Genomic DNA, 23,548 nt, shown 5'->3' with positions numbered 1-23,548 from the left:
GACAAAGCACACTGCTGAGGGGAGCAGCGGGGAGACAGGAGAGGTCTGCCGCACCTTGTGGGTCACCTCTGGGGTGGGTGATCGAACTCTCACTGAAGCGGCTGTGGCCAGCTTGCAGCTTGCAGTGCTGTGTCCTAACCCGCTGTGACACCAGGGAGGGCCTGCATGTATATTTTTAAGATCTGTATTTTTCTCCTTTTCTTTTGAAGGCACTAGCGATCCCTATGTGAAGTTTAAGCTGAGTGGGAAGATGCTGTACAAAAGCAGCACACATGTCCCACGCATGATGGCATGCTTGCATCCCTTACATGCTTGTGGACACATCCTTCATGGGTTCTCATAGCACTTTTCCCTCCATTGATCTGGAGAGGCTGGAGGAGGGTCTGACTTTGGCCCTTTTTGCTTTGGACAGAGGGGCTGAGACAGATTATTCATTCCTTCTGGCATCTGTTTCAAAGCTCCCGAGTCAGGGGGAGTGGTGGGTCAGGGGTGTCACCCTGGGGCCAGCGGAGGGCGGTGTGACGTTCAGCTGGCCCTGGTGAGACAAAGCCCTGCTTGGGGGCAGGCGCGGCAGGTGGGGAAGAATGGTAACTTTGTGGGCTGGATCTCCGCACCCCCCATGGCCAGCCTTCGTGGGTCCCCCTAGGCTTTGAGTCCAGAGATGGGTTTATTTATTACAATTATCTTCTAGTGCACAGGGTTCTGTTGAGTCAGCCATCTGGCCCAGTGTTTGCAAACTGCTTCTTTCCCTTCTCAGGGACTCCCTGACATTCTGCAGAGGATGGACCCCTCCCCCACGGTCCTGACACCCTGGGCTGGGGTCCCGGGAGGGCGATTTTCTTGAATTTTTGTGGAGGGGCGTAGTGATGACATCTACACAATGCAACAAAGCAGAAAAGTTCAAGGAGCCCCTTTATATTCCACCATGAAAAAAAGCAAAGAAGAATCAGACATTTATCCTAAATGGTTTAATTTCTCTCTTCCCACCTCGGGGGTCTCTGTCTCCGCCAGGGAGACGTTTGTTCTGGGTGTGCCTGGTGAAATGCGGGGTTCCTGGGAGTGCGGGAAAGGCGTTTTATTTAATGGAGAGTCTAGATTTGCATGTATATTTTTAAGATCTGTCTTGTTCTCTTTTTCTTTTGAAGGCACTAGCGATCCCTATGTGAAATTCAAGCTGAATGGGAAGACACTGTACAAAAGCAAAGTCATATATAAGAACTTGAACCCGATTTGGGATGAGATAGTCGTGTTACCCATACAAAGCCTTGATCAAAAGCTACGTGTGAAGGTAACCCCAGATGGCTTTCAGATTTGCTTTTTATTTAAAATCATTTCTTTCTCAGCAAGCTCTGCCCTCTTAAAAGGGAACTTCCCCAAATGAACTCTTTTTTATTCTCAGCACTGGGTTAAAAATCTTAGTAGGCAAGGGATTCCTTATACCCTTTGCGGGGAGCCAGATTAATGGAATATGTGTTACCAAAAATCATAGGCAAAATAATTTCTCCATTGGTTGTGTTTAAACTTACTGAACGTGGAAGAATTATTACTGTTAAGCAGCAACACCAAGTAGGAAAGCCTTTCTCATTAGGAATAACTTTATACTTAATAGAGCTCCCAGCTACTGGCTGTAAGCATCGGTTGCTCAAACATCTGGGTTAAAACTGCATGAGTTGGAATTGCTATAGAATATTTAGCAAATTTCTATTTAATTGGCAGATCTGCTCACTGAGAAAATACTAAATTTTAATGAGCGACCGTTTAAGCTACAGAGAGTGGTCCATTGCACATAATATTTTAATGCATACGAGTTCTGCTTTAAAAGGATTTTTTTGCTGTTGTTTTGGCAGAGGGAGGTAAAATGGGCAAGTTTGAGTCATTTGTGTTCTCTCCACCCGCTTAGTCAAGTTTCTCTTTAGCTGTACAGTACAAATTATATTTAGATCTGAAGACTGATTTCCAGATTCCCAGCCTGTTGCATTTGTTTATGTTCGATAAACTCATGCTCTGTGTGTTGCTGGTCTCCTTTCCGCTTGTAGGTTTATGATCGAGACCTCACTACTTCTGACTTCATGGGCTCTGCTTTTATCGTTCTCAGTGATCTGGAACTTAACAGGTATCGTATATCTTAACTTGAATTGTTACCCAGGAGCCTAGAGGGAACTCAAGACAATGTTAAATGTCTTTGTCCAGGGCAGATGACCAAGACGAAAGAGAGCTTTCCTATGATTTTTTTTTTTTGAGCTGCCCAAGATATTAATCAGATATTAAATCTTCCATCATGTGTTTAAACATTTGTGTTGGATTTTACATTTTCCTTTGGTCACGTTTGAGTTAATTAATCTACCTAACTGAAAACCAAAAGTCCTTAAGCTGTATTTGGGAGAGAGGGAAGAAATGTCGCTTAACCAACTGTTGAATCAGGCAGTTCTCTCCCCTAGAGTCGGTTGGTTTGCACTGGATTTGGTGCTTTTTTAAATGTGTCACCCTCCCTCCGAGGTGGGAGATTAACCATCAGCTCCTGATGCTTCAAGTAACTTTCCTGTACTGCCAGGACGAGCTAACGCTGACTTGCTCCTTGCTTGCAGGACAACTGAGCATATTTTAAAGTTGGAAGATCCCAATAGCTTAGAAGATGACATGGGGGTGATTGTGTTGAATTTGAATCTCGTCGTAAAACAGGGCGATTTCAAGAGACATGTAAGTGTGACCCTTTTGTTCTTTTTCAACTCTTCAGAGCTATTGTCCTTTGCTAACTGCACGAGCGGGTGACTGAGAGTGTTGTGATTATTTGGGGGGATACAAACAACACTGTGAAAACTTACAATCCCCCGTCTGGGGTACAGACATTTTTTCTTTTGGGACTTTGGAAAGAAAATACATTAAGGAGTTACCCCTGTTTTGGTTAGGGGTGCACATTGGTCTCTTGTTAGTAAAATGCACGTGGTCCTTACGGTTTGCTTAGAACATGTCCTATGAGATATACTTTGCTAATGTTATGGTTTCCATGTAGAGTTTTCTTTGGTCTTTTGATGGTAACTTATTTGAAGGTATTTTTAGAGGCTACTGACTACTTGCAGAGGGACCAAAGTGTGTTAAAAGTTGGGCATATTTAGCATCTGAAGCCTGTTTATAAATTAGGCCTCCAGTAATACTTCCTGAATGGAGGCAGTGGGGTCATGGAGGAGAATATTCTTCATTTTGACATTACCTTTGCTGTGAGTTGTAATTTATTTTCACGATGACTGTCATGACTGATTTACTAGTAAGTGCACAGATGATAGTGTGAAGAAGTAGGAAAGCTGCACACAGACATTGCCATCACCAGAAGTCATGTACATAGCGGCAATTTTTAATTTGAATTTGAGAATTTTCTTAACAATAACTGAAAAAAAAATAAAGCTCTGTTTATTAATTTTTAAGAGGTGGCACTGTGAGACCTCAATAAAGCTGATATTTTGATGTTGACATGTCTTAATGTTGAAACTAAACTTTTTTTCTCTCTGATATAACAAAGAAGGGGTTTTCTTTGGCTTCTCTTAGTCTTTAGAGCCTCCCACTGGATTAGATAACCGGAGTGCTCCATATCCCACCATTGTTTGCCACATGCTTTAGCAATTGCCAGCGAATATCTTCTAAAACATTTTTTGATATTTAAGTGAGGTCGGTAAAATTGGGTAATTTCCCCAGGTCAAAAGCTGCATATTTGGATATATTTATTTGCCTTATGAATTTTTCTGTAGTATATTGCAGTATGTTCTGCAATAACCCTAGCTTTCAATATTTTTAATATATTTAATATATTTCTCTAGTGCCAGAGGAAGAGCTTTAAAGTCATGCCAGTTTAGTTAAAATATATTTCAAATTGCAGAATCATTAATATTAGATGCAGCTCGAGTTTGTTTCTGTAAAACATCTCAAAGAATATTGCTGGGAGGTCCAACGATCTGGCTCACTTTTTCTCTTATTTGGTTTGCTCTTTCCTTGACACCTCCAGAGTTTGTCACCAAGGTATCTGCTCACACAGGCACTGTCTCGTTTTCTTTGCTCGTGCTTGAGCAGCAGAGGTCTACTGTCCAGTGTATTTATTTTAAATGTCTCTATGTGGTGTGGTGATACAGAGACCCCTGCCTGCTCTTACACGGTCTGCTTGGTCATTTTGTCTTCTGTGTATATAAAGTATACTGGATTAAAGTGTAGCTGAACAAAGAGTAGTTTCTCCTGTGGCTTTTCAATGTGCATATTGGTCTACAGTAGATACTATGGAAATTATATAAAGTAAAATAGCTTTTATTGAATTGAACTTCATACTGAAAGATTTTGACACTGGGTTTTTAATGGAAATCACTCACCCCGGAGTCTGGAGAGACAGTGGGCTGTTTAGCCGGGAACAGCTTCTTTCTAAGGTACATTGCTGACTCCCAGTGATGGAGTCTGTTTTGATTCCCTGTTCTGATTCCCAGTTTCCCGAACTTTTCCCCCAGCCTCCAAGGCTGCTTGTGCAGGGTCTATGGGGTCTGTGGTCCCTGTGCCCGAGCTGTGAGTGTGAAGAGCAAACTCCACTTAGCAGCAGGGTCCCAGCTCAGCCCCTCAGCCCCCCTCTCAGTCTCTTTCGTTTTCCCCACCAACAAAGGCTCACATTGAGCATGAGGTTCTGCTTTCAGATAGCCTGGGTTGTGTCCCAGCTTGCTAGTTTTGAGAAGTTGAGTGATCAGGTCAAATGCAGAGAGTTACTTAGCTTCTCTCCGCCGCAGTTTCCTCATGTATGAAATGGAAATGAAAACAACAGTATCTGTTTTACCAGTCTGAGGATTATAACAATCAGATTCAGTGCTTGGCATTCTGGTGGCTCTTGGGATGTTGCTAAACAGGCTCTAAGAGGCACGTCTAGCAGTGTCCTTACCCACTTTGTTTATCACTTATGATGACTATAAGAATTCAAACAACTGTGTATGAAAAGGCCCCAAATAACCTGATGCACTGGGAAGATTTTGATTCATTTTGGTGGTGGTTTGGGAGGATGCATCTGTCACGACACTGTTGGGAAAATGCAGCGAGACTGGAGCGCAGTGCCAAGATTTAGTGTCTGGAGGTCCGTGTCCTGTACTGAGCGTGGGCTTAACACTTTCATCCAGGGAAGTGTTTTCTACTGGGAAATATTTTCAAGTCATTGGTGTACCAGCATTTCTATTTGCTGGTCACTGGCATGGAAGCACATTTCCCCCCAAGACTCTTTATTTTCTGGTTTCTAATTTATTGGGAAGACATATTGGCAAAGTGGAAAGGTCATTTGCCTAAAGGTATTTTTCTTTAAGCATAATAGTGAATGCGCTCTGCTCGATTAGATTCATAATTGATTTGTAATCTTCCAAATTTATCCAAGTTTTAACATCCAGTTAGCTGGTTAACCAGCCAGAGTAGAGCTTTGCAGTACTGGATGGCGTAAGGAGAGGATTTTGCTAGAAGAGAATTCTAATTGTAGCTGAAATCCAGCAATCTTAGCATGGCAAGTGAGAGTTCAAAGAGAACAGTGGTGAAGTTAAACTGTGTTCAGAAAATGCTTTTGTGTCTATTCTGGCTTTCTAGCCAAGATTTCTTAATTGTGTAGGAGGAACTCAGAATTTTTCTGCTAATTTGAATATTGAGATTTTACTAGTGAAGATAAATGGAATTATTCTTTTCTAGCATTTACAGCTATGAAGACCTGAACATCAACTAACATTGCCCATGAGTTTCTTAAAAACTTTCATAATTGTTTCTGGGTATTTCCAGTAGGAGAAAACTGCCTTTCCTCGTTGCTTTTAGAGTTAAAATTATTGTGCTTGAGGCAGTTAAGAACATGGATGTGCTCTTAACAAAGGACTTGGATTCCTATGTCCTTGTCTTTTTCGCTATTGAATATCCTGAGAAAATGATTTCAACTGACCCCAGGAAATTTTCTTTCTCTATTTTCTTGCTCACATATGTGTTTTCCTAGTAACCTTAGAGGTTGGGTGTTGACTGTTGAAACATAGCCCTACTGTCTCAGTCATGTAATAATACAACGATGTCATTAATGATTTCCTTTCTTTTTATTCCTTTTTGCTATTTTCCTCCATTCCATGGACATAATCCTTAGCGATGGTCAAATCGGAAGCGGTTGAGCGCCAGCAAGGTAAATAACTTTTTTTCCCTATATATCATTTAGTAAAAAAAAAATCATGTTTGTAGCAAACACGATGTATAGATGATGGATATTATCCAACATTTACATATGACAGCATTTTCTCCCTCTCATGCTGTTGTGAATACAACAGAAACAACATCTCCTTTGAAATTTCATTTAATAAGGGTCTAGCCAGATGTTTGAACTTCCCCTTGTCTTAGTAGTGACATTTCATATGTACCAACCATGTCAGACTGTTACACTTCATTAAGCTTGGATTATTCGGAGCAGTGCAGTTAGCTTTAATCCTTTAGGAAGTTATTTACCATTACAAGGAACCCAGCTTTTGTGTGATAGGGGCAATGAAAAGATTAATTGAGATGAATATGTCATCAATTTTGAAGACCCTTCTTATATTCTTCTCAATAGCCATGTATTACCTTAAGTTTATTCCAGGATTATTTCATGATGTCCTGGTGTTTTTTTTTTCACATTGTTTGCATCTTTTTGAGCAATTGCACACTACTGTCTAGTTTGTGAAAAATATAGGTATCCCCAAATAGGAATGTGTTCTAAATTCATCAGTTATTACAAGTCAGGTTATAATTTAAATGATTAACGTAGAGATTACTGTAAAGATAAATAAACAAAAATTGTGTGTGTTTGTGGGACTGTCTGAGTGTGTGTGTGTGTGTGTGTGTGTGTGTGTGAATGAGAGACAAAGTGAAAGAAAGAAAGAGAGAGAGAGAGAGACTTATAACCCGACTCTCCAAAGTCATTTAGGAAGAAGACATGCTTTGCAAACCTTACTGTTTGAAATCCAAAGGAGTCCAAGTTCTGACTCTTACTAGAATGTATATCCTCTTGAAAGTATATTTTGAATACTTCAAAAATAGCTAAGACCAGGTGCTTTATTCTCCACTCCCCTCCCAAGGTCACTAGGTTTCTAAGACTTGGCTTTGTTTGAGAAATAAAATTAAGAGACCATAAATAATACTGAGAAGCTGTCTCAGAAATCCCTCCAACTTTTGTCTTATTCCTTTATAGTCACTAGAGGGTAGAAGAACATCATTTCTTACCAAGAAAGGGAGCCTGCTCTTGCTCCCCCGCTGAAGGGTTTCTGTAACCATCTGAAGCAGTAAAGTTTCCCAGCATGCCTTGGTGAAACCTGACAAAGCAGTATTTTCTCATTTATTGATTCTGCTGCTGCACTAAAACACTGGTACTGTACATCAATAACCATCTTTAGTTAGGGAGCCCCGGCCTGTGGAAGAGCACTGGTAGTTTGTGGAAGAACATAAAGGCTAGAAAGAAAAATTGTGAGCTTGGGGAATATAGGCACCGGGGGAGGACAGCCGAGGTTATGGAGGAAGGTCCACGAGAGCGCAGAGCAAGAGGAAGGATGTTGACGGCTGGATAAAGACATCCACAATAAGAAAGGCGTGCTCCGAGGAGCGGTGTTTATGGGGCTTTGGCTCCACCAGGCTGCTCTCTTTTCCCTCCCCCCATTGCGGAAGTTGCTAGAATTTTGACTTCTTTGTGCTTCTGAACTTATGTGCAAACTGTATTTATGCTTAATTAAATCTTCAATGAAGAGCTCGCTGAAGGTTCTTCATGAACTTCTTTGAGGGCTGCAATTTATATCTTGGTGAAGAATTTCAATGGTGAGGGTGATTTTTTGCCACCGAGAATTTGTAGTTTGGACCACAAACGCTGCCAATGTGGCTTGGGAAGATGCATCATGTGGGGTGTCTACGAAGCGGTGGGACCCCCTGTGAAAGCAGCCGCCCAGGCAACTTTAAACTGGAAGCTGCCTCTTCGGGGTGTCTTCAGGGAGTCTGCTATGTCAACATTAGGAGACACGTTTCACAGAAAAGGACTTCCTACAAGTATCTGAAATACTACTAGTCCTTACTAATGTTTCACCTATAAAATGTTGTTGACCTTTTCACCGCCATCTTTTGCTTAAAATAAATTAATTTTGTTTAGGTGATTACTTCTGAAGCCCATAAGTGGATAATTTTGCACCATCCCGGGGGCGAGAATTGCAGTGTTTTTGCATTCTCTTTTCAAGTGCTTCCTTACCCACTGACCTGATTTTAACATGGGAAATACAATGACATTGGTTTTAGAAATAAGTGTGGGCTTCATCCAAAAGCTTTTTTAAAAATACTTTATTTACTTATGCATAGAGAACTGGGGTACAGGCCAGAGGTGCAGGGGCAGTGAGAGGATTCACTGGAGACAGAGTGGTCAGCAGACCAACAAAGTGCACTGCTGAGGGGAGCAGCAGGGTGACAGGAGCGGGCTGCTGCGCCCTGTGGGTCACCCCCAGGGTGGGGATCGAACTCTCAGTGAAACGGCCATGGGTTGGCTTAGCCTCGCAGTGCAGAGCTCCAACCCGCTGCACCAGGCAGGACTCTAAAAGCTTTTTGTTTACCTTTAACGAACATTTTAAAATGGAAATGGACAATATGTTTTGTAGGGCCTGACTCAGTTGCCTGCTCCTCGTTGGGTAGTGGCTGGATGTGACTAGATCGCTTTCACACCTTACTGCTCCTTAGACTGAGGCTCACACTTGCCAAGGGAGGAAATGCACAGCAGCGAGCTCCTGGGACACTAAATCGTCGAAAGGGGGGAAATGCAAAGATAGCGATGGAGTTAAAGAATCATTGCTTCGTCTAAGAATCTGCACACACACCCACATACAGGCACACACACAGGCACCCATTAACACACATGTACACACCCACGAACACACATGTACACACAGAGAGACACTAATGAATACACATGTACACACAGGCACCCATGAACACACATGTATAGGCACACACAGGCACCCATGAACATGCATATACAGACACACACACAGGCACCCATGAACACACATATACAGACACACACAGGCACACACTTGTGCTGCTGCATCTGGGCTTGCTCAGGTGCTGTGAGTGACCAAAGTACCCCTTAGCTCTGGATCTCCCTTATTGAGACGAACTTCACTGAGTTGAGTATGTATTCTTACCTCGCCCTTCTTTGGACTGAATTTTTTTTTTTTTTTAAAGATTTATTTATTTGTACATACAGAACCAGGCCAGAGGCTCAGGGGCGGTGAGAGGCTTCACCAGAGACAGAGTGGGGAGCAGAACAGGCAGATCGACAAAGTACACTGCTGAGGGGAGCAGCGGGCGGGCCAGGAGAGGTCTGCCGCGCCATGTGGTCTCCTCCGGGGCAGGCAGGAATCGAACTCATGCGGAAGTGGCCTTAGCTTCTCAGTGCTGTGCTTTAACCCGCTGTGCCACCAGGGAGGGCCTGGACTGAATTTTTAATGCATTCTCATGGCAGCTCTGCCAGGGAGGAGATGTGTCCCGTACCAGGGGCCTTTATTTCCGGTATGGGATGACTTGATGGCTGAGAATTTGGGGCCTGTTTGACCTTGTGTTCTTCCATTTCTGTTCCCCTCTGTATTCTGGGGGCTGACCTCTGCAGGTACCCCTGTGAGAAGAGCTGTCAGGATTGTGAGTAGGGGAGTGGAGAAGCCGGGGATTTTCTGCCCTCTCTCCATGTGTCTCATGCCCTCTGACACAGGCTGCCTTTTGCTGCTCCCAATAGCCAGACCTGCTGTGGTTTCAGCTCACCTGCTGACCCTAAATGCAGCGTCTATGCTTTGGTCTTCCTATCCCAAGGTCTGGACTTGCCTGAAGACAAAGTGACCGCTCTGTCTGTTTTGGTGGTGAAGTGTTATTGGAACACAACTGCAGCCGTGTGTGTACTCCGGTCTGCCAGCCAGAGGCAGCGTCACTGGCACGGGACTTCGGGCCCCGGACCTACTCTCTGCACCCTCACAGGGTGCTGCCCCTGCTCCGGCCTAAGCATGCTAGCAAGTCCCCCGTGGCTGCTGGCCTCTCTGGCCCAGCCGCGTCCCTGCCTGAGGAACTGCTGTCTGCAGTATATTCCCTCTGCTTTCAACACCTCGAAGGATTCTCTTCTCCTGTTGGATTCTGATATAAATTGTGGTGGCTAAAACCTTGTCTTTTTGATGCTCTTTTTTAGTATCTTGATTTTGCAAGGACAGTGATTCACATGGTGAGGGTTCTGCATGAATTTAGGTTACAGCTTTCCTGTCTTTTCTTTTTTTTTCCTTTTACTGCAGGTGCAAGCATTTTGCAGACAACAATCTTAGGGGTATTGTTGTGCTAAGGACTTGGACTCTGGTGGCCTGCTTTAACATATTAAGATGTTGGCAGGTATCTTGCCATAAGGCAAATTTAATGTGAGAGAACTTAAATTTAAGGAAGATAGTCAAAAGGATTTGAAGGGAGACCCACTGTGTCTTTGTTCAGTCAATCAATCAGTCTGTCTGTCTGTCCATACACCTACCTCCCTACTTACCTTCCTTCCTTCTTTCCTCCTATCCATCCATCCATCCATCCATCCATCTGTCCGTCCATCTACATCTACATATCTATCTTCCATCCAGCTGTCCACAGGGATGGGATTAGGGATGAAATTAGGCTGAGGCAAGTAAGTTGACCACCATGTAAAACAGAAGGCACCTGGGCTCAGGTGCTAGCCCTTCCCTTGCAGAAGTGAGTGAGCACCTCCTTAAATTGCTCACCCCACTATCTCATGGGTGTAGGGGAAGAGAGATAATTTTCTCTACCCCTCTGGGCTCCTCATGGGTTGGCAGAGCAATCAAACTAACATAGAACAGATTTGTGGTAGAAAAGAACAAATTGAAGGACAAATGTACATGGGAAATCTACATAGATGTAGACTCCATGGGTCCATGGAGAAAATGTAGATCTATCTCCTGAGCTAGGAGATGGGGTAACGCCGGGGCTTCAAGTGGAGAGGAGGGAGACTCACATGATAGGGAGAGGGGACTCATGCAATCGTACAATGGTCCTGCATGGTAGAAAGCTTATTTCTTACACAAATCCTAACTCTGGATAACCCCACAACTTTCATTCTTTTAGATAGTTACGGGAGTGGGAAGAATCGTCCATGAGCCTGCAAGGCCTCAACTGGCATCGGCTCCAAATAATCCGTATGCTGATGTGTCAGGCCTTGGGAACCTGTTCCCGAGCATCGTGGGGAAGTCCACCCCAGCCCTGAGCAGGGCATCTTAATTCAAGGAGAGACAGGGAAAAACAAAACACAAAAATGAAGGTTGGCTGGATGTTAAAGGAGAGTCAAGGAGTATTGGATAATATTGAGATACTTAATAAACAGTGAATATTATTGTAAATGAGCACAGTATTTAACTTTGAGTCTGCGACAGGTCAGGGCCAAAAAAAGTCATGCTGACTCACACCCCTTCATTTCCACCCCCACCCTTTTATTCTTTAATGGTAGAAAATGCATTTGGAGTTTTTTCTTGGTCCTGAACTCCGAGAGTTATTGAGTATTTACAAGCTCTACTAGTTGTTTTCATTTTCTCTTATCTAATTTCGATTTTCAAGTGCAAGAATTAAGCTCTCAAAATTATGATAGTCCCCCCTTATTAAAAATATTAAATTAAATTTTTTAAAAAAGCTTTTACAGCCAAGGCCTTTGTACACAGATTATTCCTGTCCCTGGGAGTGTGATAGAGTTTTCGCCTGCAAATATAAATCTCATTTTCTTTGTCCAAGTCCATATGGAAAATTTAAGAGGTTTTCTTTATATCTTTATGCAAAGATTTTTGTGTAGCGCACTGAGAATTTATGCCTAAAGGGTCCCCTCAGATGATATAAGAGCCACTCGGCAGCTCTTCTGGAAGTCTGTCCTGTGGCTGTATGGCTCTTCTCATTGACGTGCTGTGGGGGCCGTTGACAATAAGCAGTCTTCTCACATGCTGAAAAGCTTTGAAAGGGATATTTCAGGGAGACCTTCACAGACTCAGTCTTCCCACAGCCTCTCAAAGCACTGACCCTCATAGCTGGAATCTCGCTTTACTCTTCATTTGCTTGCCAAGTTCACTTTTTCTCACACATTTGTCAACCCTGAGCACGTACTTTCCCACAAGAACTTAGGAGAAAGGATTCATGAGAGGCAAGTAGGATGCCCTGCATCATGGTAAGCTTATCTCTGTGCTTCCGGGGCTCAGCTCTGGAGCCGACCACAGCGGAGACCTGGCTAAGGTGCCCATGGGGTAGTTTGCACCCAGTGGGTACACCCTGCCCAGGCTTTTCCTCTTGCTCCTCTCTGAATTTTCACCTTGTTTTGTGTTTCATTGTACCCCAGGACATGCTTTGAGGACGCATGCTCCATAGTTGGTCAGGTAGTCTGTTCTGGAGCTAAATTTAATGCTGCTTCTGGTGCCTACAGGCTGTGGCCCCACCTCCTCTTTTCAGGATCTTTCTTTTCTCGAACCCCCCTTCTTGACTGGCACTGAGAGGGGGCACCGAGCTGGCGTGTCTGTCATCCCTTTCTAACATGCCAAGAGCATAGAGCCCTGAGGCCACACCACTGTCTTCCCAGCCTGCCACCTGCTCCAGGTCCTCAAACAGTCACCAAGCTGCTGTCCCCTTTGAGCGACCCAGCAGTGACAAGTGCTTGCTGTTCTAAATCAGGAACTTTCTAGGAGTCTGTGCGTGAGCATCAGCAACTGAGCAGAAGTGAGCAAAAGCCAACGGCTCCCTTCCGAATGGTTCTCCTGCTTGCATCTGTGGGATGATCACGAGCTGGAAGTAAATTATTTCCGAAACTTTCAATTTTACGAAAGTCGGTGTTTCCGAGTTAAATATCACACCTTGTTTCCACTCTTCATAATGAGCAGGGTTGCTTCAGAAGCCCACTTCTGGTTACAAGGTTGGGTGGAAATTGCGGGCAGGGCTCAGGAAGACAGAGCCCATGAATGAGACCACGGAGAAACAGTAAAAGGTTTCGACCCTGTGGGAGGAAGGAGAAAAACAACAAATCCCGCATGCACTATATTTTATCCATTATGTCTGCTGAGAAATTCGGGTCAGGACCCAAAAACTTTGCTTCATCTCCTGGTGTTTGTTTCAGCTCAGGTGGGGTGGGCTCCTCCTTTGATGGGTCATTTCCTTTTCTGCTTTCACATCCCACCCTGCATTAAGATGACAGATTTCACTAGAGGCGAGGGCACACACATGGAAACCTGAGCTATTGAGTTAACAGAGTGAGTGCAGGGGAGTCGATTTATTGTAGGGAGTGTGGGAGCTCAGCAAAGGCTCCCAGAGCTCAGCCCTGCATCCGGCCGCAGCCAGGGCTGCCCGATGCCGTCCCCAGGAAAGACTCCATGCTCAGTCCCATCGCCAGTCTCGCCACGGAAGAGAAATGTTAAAGTCATTAAGCAACGCCCTGCAAACCCATGCACACACTCCAGATTATTCTCTCCCGGAGCCCACTTTGTTCAGACATCCCCTGATGTTTGCAGAAATATTTGGGGACAAATAAATAGAATAAAGGTCTGGTGTTCTTTTTCTATTTGTGAACACTGCAATAAATACTTGTCTCTCCCTGCCCTGCCTTTAGTCAGGGGGACAAAAAAATCTGGGAAGGCAAAGAGCAAGTCCGTCACATCAAACGCGACTGTGCTAAATACTAAATGTTCAAAGTCCGACTGAGATAGATAAAGGCTTTGATGGAAAGTGGATATTTCCCAGGGACATTACAAGCAATAATCCAGATGTTCTGGTGTAATGCAACGAGTGTCCACGGATAGATCAGGAGCTCCAGCCAAGCCGCGCCTGATGGAGGCCTGAGTCTTGCCCTCCATGCTGTTCCGCCATATGGAATCTATCTCCAGTTCCCCTTAATAACCAGCTTTGGATTCCATTTTCACAGAGCTCATAGAGCTAAGTGGGGCTGTTTTATGGACAAGTTAGATAGAAGCCTTTCCAAGATAAACATCCAATTTGAAATTAGGACATACCAAGCCACAAAATTATTTTAGGGCATATTTCATAGCAGCGTGGCCATTTTTCTTAGGCAATTGCCAGACTGTAGGATGCCCTTTGATCTCTTGTGGACATTACTCCCTTCTTTATAAAAAGGATTCTGAAATAGTTGCAGTGTTTAGGGAGGAATATATCTGTCGGAACTTTGAAGCATGGCCACAGGACAGGTCATGCTTTAGCTCGTTGGTTGGCAAGTCAAACTTTTAGAAGAAATATATAAAAAAAGGAAATACCAGCAGGATATATGAATCAAAATCTCATTTTTGCTTCAAAGATAGAAGTGTTCAGCCCATGTACTTAATAAACTATAAACTGCATTAAGTAGGTCCACCTCTGTATACACATCGATGGGTAAACACGCACGTGTCTGTCTAGAGAATGTGTTGTGAGAGTGTTTCACAAACATAAAATCACTTAACTGTGACTATTTCATAAACTTTCATTACTGACTATATTTTATTCACAACCTATCGACCAGTGGAAGTGAAGAATTCTTCACACGCTCCAAAGGAGAGAGTTTTTTGCTTTAAAATGAATCCTTTCCTTCTTTTAAAATAAAGTTTTGATCATTTACTTTTGTTTTGCAATACAATGCACATTTCAGAGTGCGGTGCCACACCTCCATGTACAAGTTAATTATTCACTTAAAAATAAATGAAACAAACTACCCCTCTCTCTGTGTCTCGGCATGCTTGTATGTATGTGTGTTTGCGTGTATATGTTTGCACCTGTGAGTGTGTGAATGTATGTGTGTGTGAATATTTTGAGAGAAAAGTGACACAGATATGAAGTGTGGGAACATAGGTTTCCTTAAATATATTTTGTTTAAGATTTTCATAAAATGACTGACCAGCTGCCTAGCCTGGCATTGTTCTTCATATATTAAGGTGGTGAAATGATGTGTGTTGGGTGACGTAAGCCGGTATACAATTAACACCCCCTGACACATCATTTGTTGTATAAATTGTGACTAACTGGTGTCCGAGCAAATTGGTGTCTGCGTGATCTTGGAGATATATTGAGCGGGTGACAGGAACGAATATATGGTGTTAGAAATTCATCGCTTCACTGTGGTACTTGACGCCATTTGCATTCTTCAGTCCATTTATTTCTCCTTCAAATAAAGCAGTCCATGCTTGTGCCATTTCACTTATTGAACGGAAAATGTAAATGAACTCCGCTAACTTAATGCAGTGTGTGGCCCATGGGGGGTTCTCACTCAAACAAACTAACCATAAAAAGGCATGGCTGGAGACCATCAGGGAATGTGAATGGGTGTTGGATATTTAATGATGTTAAGGGAATCACAGTGGCTTTTGTCGAGTGTGAGTATGGCATGGTGGTTATATAAAAACAAATATGGATTTTTGTGCTCAAATATTTCAGCCAGAAAAATACAGTGAAGGGATAGGTGAAATCAAATTGGTGAAAGGCTGAATGTGGTGAATAAGCCATGGGCATTTATTCTACTATAATCTCTACCAATGTGTGGCTTAAAAATTTATATGAACATTAAAAATAGGTAAAATGTGCCTATCCTCCTTTATAATTAAATAATAGGACCTGTTTGCCTTTTCCCATGTTCTGCTAAAGGGGATGTGTGTGTATATGTGTAGCAGCATTTAGAACAGGGAAAAAAAAAATAAGTTAACAGTTACTGAGCCCCTACTGGGTGCTGTGTACTTTATTTATCCTTCCCTTCCCTCCGGATCTACAAAGCTCATTTAGCTGGTAAGGTGATTACAGGCAATGTCTGGAGTTGTGAATATCGCTGTGGTATTGAGCTTTTTAGTAGTAGCCCAAGGAATAAAGGGGCATGGGGACGGATTCAAGTGTGAAGGATAACTTCAAAACCGTTACTGCTAAATGCCCAGAGGTATCCTGCTTCCCTGCAAAGCTTTGTCTTATTCTTATATCTCTGGTTCCCAGAATGCCTTTCTTCCCTGCCTACTATTAAAAGAGCCAAAGGCAGTTTGAAGGATTCTTCCCAAAGAGAGCATCTGGGTGGGAGAACAGACCTGGGCCAAATGCAAGCGTTATTCACAGTTATCCCTTGCTGCAGAGTGTTTCCAATCCAATGCCGGGAAGCAAAAGTAACTGGGATGGCAGCTTTGCGAACCAGGAGGCAAGCCCCTCTCACCAGGCAGGGAGTGCTATTTTTAATCAAGTAGGGAAAGCTGGAATTCCTCTGATCACCATAGTCTCACTAAAGAATGATCCGCCAGTTTACACGTCGTCGTTATTTTTTACTTTAGTCCTCCTTGATACGTAACCTGCGGCTCTCGGAGTCCTTGAGAAAGAACCAACTCTGGAACGGGATTATAAGCATCACTTTGTTGGAAGGAAAGAATGTTTCGGGAGGAACTATGACAGAGATTTTTGTCCAGTTAAAACTGGGAGATCAGAGGTATAAAAGTAAGGTAAGTTCTGTCAATTCCTAAAGGAGAATACTTTAAGAATAAAATAATTGAAAAAGCAGTTCCCACTCTAAATTTCATAAGAATAAACTTTATTCAGTGCCTTTTAATTGTATGAGGAGAACCCTAGGAACCAAAATAATTGTATCGGTGCGGGACACTAAGATGGGGATTTGATTGCTTTGTGTAATTTTAGTAAGAAAGCTTACTAAATAAATAGCAGGTTAAAGATGAGATTTATTTTCATTTTGAAAGTAATCAAGAATGTTTCTTAGAATGCAGGGGAAAATTAAATGTTTTCAGAATCCTACAAAAATAATATACCTGTGTTAAAATAATTGAGATAACTAAAAATGTCATTTTAAAATTACATACTTGTTGCTTTCTCTTACTTAGTATTAGTAGTATTAACACCAAAAAATAGTCTCCGTTGATTTTTGCTGTGACTTCTTAAAAAAGTGAAGCCTCCGATGTATTAAAAGTAGTTTGCTTTGAACAACAGTAATGGCATTTTTAGCTGTTTTTATAAATCAATCATCATGTCCTCCTGATCCAAATTCCACTTAATTTTTAATCTTAGTAATTTGGTGTGGTTTTTATTTCAAAAAACAGAGTCTCCAAGCCAGGCAATTAATTAATTTTACATAAATGTCAGACAGGTATATTGCTTATGTTTTATGGATTGAGGTAACAGGGAACTTGAATGTTAAGACACTTGCCAAAAGCCACATAGGAAAAAAAACAAAACAAAACAGTGGAACATTTTGAAAGTAGACCCCAGAATATTTGCAATTCAGGCTTTTCTGTGTAGACGACCTAAGAAATGTAGACGAGTTGAAAACAATTTTAGAAAGGCAAGAAGTTGTCTCAGCTGCCCAAGTTTCAGTGCAAAATCAAACATGAAATGCCACTTTCGGCAGCACCTGGAATATCATCGGAGCTCATGCCAGAGAATCATTTCTAAGAAATTCAAAAAGCGGAGGGCAAGTTACAGCAGAAATATGCAGATAATTAGTTTAACCAGGGAGTTGCAGGCTGTATCTTGGCGTTTGTATCCAGGGAAACCGCATCTCCTCACCAAGATTCCTTCAGCCAGCCGGGGTCAGACTAAGGAGTTACAGAAAAATTATTCACTGCTAAGCACACTTAGCCCTTTGGACTAAGGTGAAATGTAGAATTAATCCAATGCCTGCTACACTCCCCTTGGGGATATTGCATTTAATTGGTGATGTAATAGGGGCATTTTTCCCCTTCTTCTTCTCCCTGGTTTCTGAATTCTCTGATCTGACAGATGAAGCCCAAAGTGAAATGAGTTGAGTCGATGTTTCCAATACAGGCTCCAGCCAGCCGCGTGTCCTTATTTATGCCACGCGGGGAGAATCGGCACTAGGATTTGGGCTGGTGCTGTGCCCTTCTACCCTGAGACCCTGTTAATTCACAAACTGACTAAGTACATGAAATGGACATAAACATCCCAGCAGTGGATCCAACACATGAGCAGTTTGAAATTGCTCTTGTGTGGAGGCTGCAAGCCAGGTGTGCTCACGCTGAAGTTTCTTGCAGAGGGATTTCCTGGTTGCCCTCTCTCTAGTGACTAGATTCTGTAAACTCCAATTTAAAACAGGAGGGCAGTGGACAAGTAATGGTTTTTCATGTCATGCACTGACACATGTTCGAGACCCTGAGCTGTCCAGTTACTTAGTTAAGCCAGCCCTGAACGGAGGTGACGATAAAAACGTTAGTTTTCTTTATTACGCAGTGTCTTGCATGAGAGGGCAGCTGTGACATATCTGTTGTGATGTGGCCGATATAGACTTCTCTGGTCCCTGGTGGGGTGGAGGTATTCTTTTTGCCTGGGGGGCTAACAGATTAACGCAGGGACCAGCAGAAGAGTAGTGACCTGTTCCCAGTTCCTGAAATCCTTTCGTCCCAAAGGGGAAGTGTAACTTGATCGGGGAGCCATATCCTCATGGTCTCCTGCAGTTTAGACATGAAATGAATGTGGCTGCTGTGGCGATGAATGGCATTTTAAGAAAATAAATATTATAACTGCATGTTTTCTAGACACTGGTTAAGAGTGCAAATCCGCAGTGGCGGGAAGAGTTTGACTTTCACTACTTCTCTGACAGGATGGGCATTTTGGACATTGAAGTGTGGGGAAAGGACAGCAAAAAGCGTGAGGAGCGCCTGGGCACGTGAGTCAGCTTTGCTTCCTACAGGGCGGGAGGGGCGGGCGAGGGGCGGAGGTGAGCGGGCGCCGTGGGGCTGGGCGGCTCGGCTCGAGCGTCCGTCGGATGGAGCCGCCCACCCCAAGGGGCCATAAGTTCAGGTGGCCGCTCCCGGGGATGCACGTTTTCCTTAATTGGTAAATATCATTTGGGCTCGATTAAAATGCAAAGATGTAGTTCTGTGTCAGGGTTTCTCTAAAGAAAGGTGATGTGTGTTCTCAGGCGATTTGGGTCATGTTTCTATCAATTTCCAGTGGCTGCTAGAATGTTGGTTCCCCTTGTAGTGAAATATCGTATCGTAAGATTCTATAATTATCCTGTAATTATACGATTACCGCGTAATCATAGAACGACGTAACTATCATATAATTTAATGGAGCTTGGTATCCCAACTGATGGGAACTTTTCAAGTGCCCACTGGACCTCAGACAAGCCAGAATGAAATCGACCGAGGCTGGACCTACTTTATGTCTTTACATCGAACCCTCCAACTTAACTGAGGACTTGCCGCCCTCTCTGGGCTGCAGCAAGGATCACCCCTGTGAGGGCCCGCTGCTGCCGGAGCGCGAAGGGGTGCCCTGGACTCGGACGCCATCTCTGGCACTGCAAATAGGGAGTCAGCGGCCTGTGCTCGAGGACATGGTGGCCGAACGCCCGTGGACGGAAGGGCAGCATGCACCAGGCTTGTGTTTTCAGAGGCCAAGCTTGGCTCAGCTTTCCTCCATCCCATGTTGCTACAACCTGTATGCGCCTCTTCCATGTAGACTTAAGTGTGATAATCAGCAGTCATCACCTCTGTCAAACCAGTTGTCTGGAAACTGGGATACTGGGAAATGCGTGTTTGGGGGCCTCTGGGGGGCTGGTTTCTGCACCTCTCCCCTGTTGCACGCTCCATGGCCTTCCTCTGGCGGAACCGGGTCTTAACTGCTGAAGGTCAAGGCGGGAAGACACTCCCCGTGCTCCTTTCTTTTACAGAGGAGGGGATGAGAGCTCCAGGGAGGTGGAGGGTTTTCTACCCATCGGGAGTTTCCAGGCAGGAACTGGAGAACCCTGCTTTTGTCTGTAAGATACCCCCAGGCTGGAGGGCAGGGCCTCGAGGGACCCCTGGTGTCTGACAGCGGCCCCCACGCGCGGCACAGGGCAGGGTGTTAGGCAGACCTGGCAGCACCCACCGGCGTCAGGGACCTTCCCCAGGGGTTGTGCGGCAAGTAGGCTCGCCGTACCCTGCACGGTGCACCCGCATCCTGGTGCCCGGGGCTGCCCAGAGCCACACTGGCCTCGCATCTCGCATCCCAGGTGTGCTCGTTCGGGCGGCCACGCGGCCCAGACGCCCCGACCTATGTGTGGCGTCCTCCGGCGTGGCCACCTCTCTCTGGCCTCCATTCTCCCTCCTTCTCTGACTCAGGGAAGCAGGAACACTTTAGACACGGCTCAGTAGTGCTGACACTTGTCACATGTGACGCACGGTGCCCTGATAGCCTCCGTGGTGGGGGAACAGAGGCCGTGAGCCTGCCATGGCAGGGGCAGGGACGTCAGCGCAAGAACACTGTGTCCGCAGTGGTGCCTGTGGGGAGGAATTTGGCCTTCAGTGATGGATGACCCGCCGGGCTCTTGTTCCGGGAGATGCAAAGAATAGTGTCCTTCCCATGTGACAGCGCTATCACGCTTCCTTCGCCAGATAGGAAATGCTTTTCCAAATGAATGGGCAGTGGCCTCACAAAAAATAATTAAAGATGCCCCTTTTAGAGCATGAGATGTCCCAGGCAGTCATTTATTACGTTAGTGCTTTCCTGTTTGTAACTCAGCAGTGCACCTGCCCTGGCGGTCCTCTGTCCTTCCTCTTCTTGGATTTGAAAGGAGTTGGGGAGGGTATCCTTTTCCTATTTCCGCTCTTAGGGCCCCCAAATCACAGGCATCCGTGGGGAGTTGGTGACAAGCCCCCGGGGCGCTTCCAGGTGGGCGGCCCTGCCTCAGAATACCTGTAGGGCGAAGGGAGGCCTGAGGGGGGTGGAGTTGGGGCTTCTCCTCCTGATGGCATTGGCCTCCACCCGCGGCTGACCTCTTCTTTCCTCTTCATTCTGATTTTAAAATTTTCACCTTTTCCCACTTCCTTTTCCTTGTTGTTACAATTCTAAGGCTCGGATGTCTTATCTCCATCTTTGGGAACTACCTTCTCACACGAGGAGACTCTAGCAGCGTGAAGAAATGTAGCTGTCACTGAGGCCTAACTCTGGCCCATATTAGTTTCTTGGTGTCACCTGACACTAGTCATTTATTTATTCATTTGTTTTATTATTTTTAAAAGATTTATTTATGCATAACGAACTGGGATACAGGCCAGAGATGTGGGGTAAGGGGGTGAGAGGACTCCCCAGAGACAGAGTGGGGAGCAGAACAGGTGGATCTACTGCAACACACTGCTGAGGGGGCAGCGGGGAGACAGGAAGGGTCTGCTGAGCGCTGTGGTCACTCCGTGGCCGGGGATCAAGCTCGTGGGCTGTGCTTTCATCCATCGCGCCCCCAGGGAGGGCCTGATGCTCGTCATTTAAAGCTCCGTGCGCGGCCTGTTAGGAAGTTCTCGCCAGGAAGCTCTCCTCATAGGCAGTTCCCCGTCCATGCAGGAGAGACACCAGCTTTTGAGCTGGACATCCTGGGCTTGCTAGACCATGGACGTGCTTGTGGAGTCTGGCCCGTGAGCCTAGCAAGGTCCCTGGCCCACGCACAGCACCCTCAAGGCCTGCTGACAACAGGCCCGCTGGCTGCTTCGGTCTCAGAACGCTTCAGAGCGCTCTCCGTAAATGCCATTGCCAGGCCTGAGTACTTCTGCTGGGCAACTCTAGGCCCATCTCACACACAACTCAAAAATACTATGCCACTGAAGAGAATGAATGATGATGGATAAACACGTATCTTAGTTCTTTAACAATAGTTTGGACTTTATTTTTGCATTTTTTTTCCCCCCGGAAATGAGAGTGCAGTCTTCAAGTATGTATTGGGAAGGACACCACGTGGCTGAAGGGTTGACGGACCCTGTAGATTAACCTGAAAAGTTCTGGGGTTTGAGCTGGGCTGGAGAGCCGGGGGTATGGACCCTGTGCGAAGAGAATGTGTGTGCGTCAGCCTCGGAAGGATGCTCACCCTGGCCCTACCTGCCTCTTGCCCTCCAAGCTCCCCTGAGACCTTGGGACTTTCTGAAACCCCTTGTCTACCTGGAGGCGCCCTTGAGGCCACAGTCAGCCCTGAGGAGGCCAGGGCTGCAGAGATGAGGGTGTTTGAGCAGATCCAACACCCATAGAGCTTCTAAAGCCAGTGTTTGTTCGTGGGCAAGAAAAAAGCATCATGGCACAGGGACAGTGACCTTCTAGGAGGGGTGAGAAATAAAGCTAAGTTTGAGCTGCTTCAGCTTTTACACAGAATGGCCAGAGTACAGACTAGGCCATCATAAACCTGTGCTGCTTAAGAGAACCACAACATTTCCTTGCGATATAGTTTACTTTCCAAGGTGGTTCTAGAAATCAACCCGGTAGGGAATATTCTAGATGTAATTCCATTTGGGAGCGTTAACCACGAGAAACACAAGCCCAGTTTTGACCCAGTGGCCCCAGAGCCAGCGGTGTCTGTGCCCGTGGCTGACATTCTCCAGGTTTTATGAGCGACTCTGGTGCACAGGCGAGTCGGGCTGGGGTTATTTCTCTCGACAAATTGCACCCACGCCGTTGATCTGCTTTTACAGCCAGGCTTGACACATTCACTGTTTTCTTCCCGCTCACCCCCTTCCTCGGGCTCTGAGATTTACAGCTTTTAAAACTATGGCACTCTGTTCCCCCCTTGCATTTAAGTTAAAAGCTGACCAGTCTGTAATATAAAACATAGAATTATGGTAATGAATAAGAGGTTAAAAGCTATCATGGCAAGTAAAAGTTGAGCAGGTTTGGCTGACTGATACGGTGGAATTATGTGTTGAATTAAAACATTGAAACGCTGTGGGATTAATGGAGAAAGACAAGAACAGCAGGTCAGACTCGGTGCTAACTCAGCACATGAACTGCCTGTGGGCTGGAGAGGACAAGCCCGGCCAGGCCCGGCGGGTACTGGGCTGGGGCATCTCGTGGTACGCCTTGCACTACATTTATCTCCATGGCTGTGTGACACAGGGGAAAAGTGAGGTTCCAGATAGTGTGTGGGTCACACACGACACGGACCCCCAGTGTTGTTCCTTACTCTGGACGCTTCACGCCAGGGGCACCCCTGTGAGCTTTCCCTTTTAGGCAGTGACGCCAGAGCACGTGACCTATCCAGCCTTGCAACCGAGGAGATGCTGGGTGTGGTGGGAGTGATGCATTGGTGGCCCTTACTGTGCAGGGGCTGTGTACCTCAGGCTCCCTTTTTTCCCTCCTTTTTAAAAGATTTATTTCTTGCATACAAGAACTGGGGCATGGGCCAGAAGCGCAGGAGGGTGAGGATGCACCAGAGAGAGTGGGGAGCAGAACAGGTGGATTCACCGAAACACTGCTGAGGGGAGCAGCGGGGACGCAGGAGAGGGCTGTTGCTGTGGTGGCTGCTGATTGCTTCATGGCTACGACTTGACCTGCTGAGCCACCAGGGAGGCCCATGCTGCTCTTAACAGTAGCTAAGAGAAAGCTACTATAAGAAAGACCTGAAAAAGAACAACAGATTCTTTAGTGCCTCGGTAGAATTAGAAAAATTTTAGATGCCAATGACATTATTTAGTATTTCCTCAGGATAGGCCAATCACTAATGGAAAATGGAAGCCTAGATTCTTCTTTCAAATATTTTTACATGAAAAATCTCTCTCATGAATATACTTCAGAAATGTTTATATTTTAA

The 23,548-nt window shown here is 45.0% G+C and overlaps 1 protein-coding gene across 3 annotated transcripts in view; it reads left to right on the top strand.

Moving 5' to 3' along the window:
- MCTP2 (multiple C2 domains, transmembrane 2) overlaps positions 1-23,548 on the top strand; it is a 144,778-nt gene that overhangs the window by 24,715 nt on the left and 96,515 nt on the right. For 2 of the 3 annotated variants that reach the window (XM_012732763.1, XM_012732764.1), the window contains exons 4-9: positions 1,146-1,288; positions 2,037-2,113; positions 2,586-2,697; positions 6,116-6,151; positions 16,311-16,475; positions 18,537-18,667. In XM_012732763.1, the coding sequence (XP_012588217.1) occupies positions 1,146-1,288; positions 2,037-2,113; positions 2,586-2,697; positions 6,116-6,151; positions 16,311-16,475; positions 18,537-18,667 (664 nt within the window). Of the gene's footprint in view, positions 1-1,145; positions 1,289-2,036; positions 2,114-2,585; positions 2,698-6,115; positions 6,152-16,310; positions 16,476-18,536; positions 18,668-23,548 lie in introns of those variants that run through there. The other variant, XM_012732765.1, reaches the window with a different exon arrangement.

The sequence above is a fragment of the Condylura cristata genome, unplaced genomic scaffold (genome assembly GCF_000260355.1).
Source record: "Condylura cristata isolate star-nosed mole 26May11 unplaced genomic scaffold, ConCri1.0 scaffold00035, whole genome shotgun sequence".
In the NCBI taxonomy this organism is placed as follows: Eukaryota; Metazoa; Chordata; class Mammalia; order Eulipotyphla; family Talpidae; genus Condylura; species Condylura cristata.
This window is presented reverse-complemented; position numbering and strand designations above follow the sequence as displayed.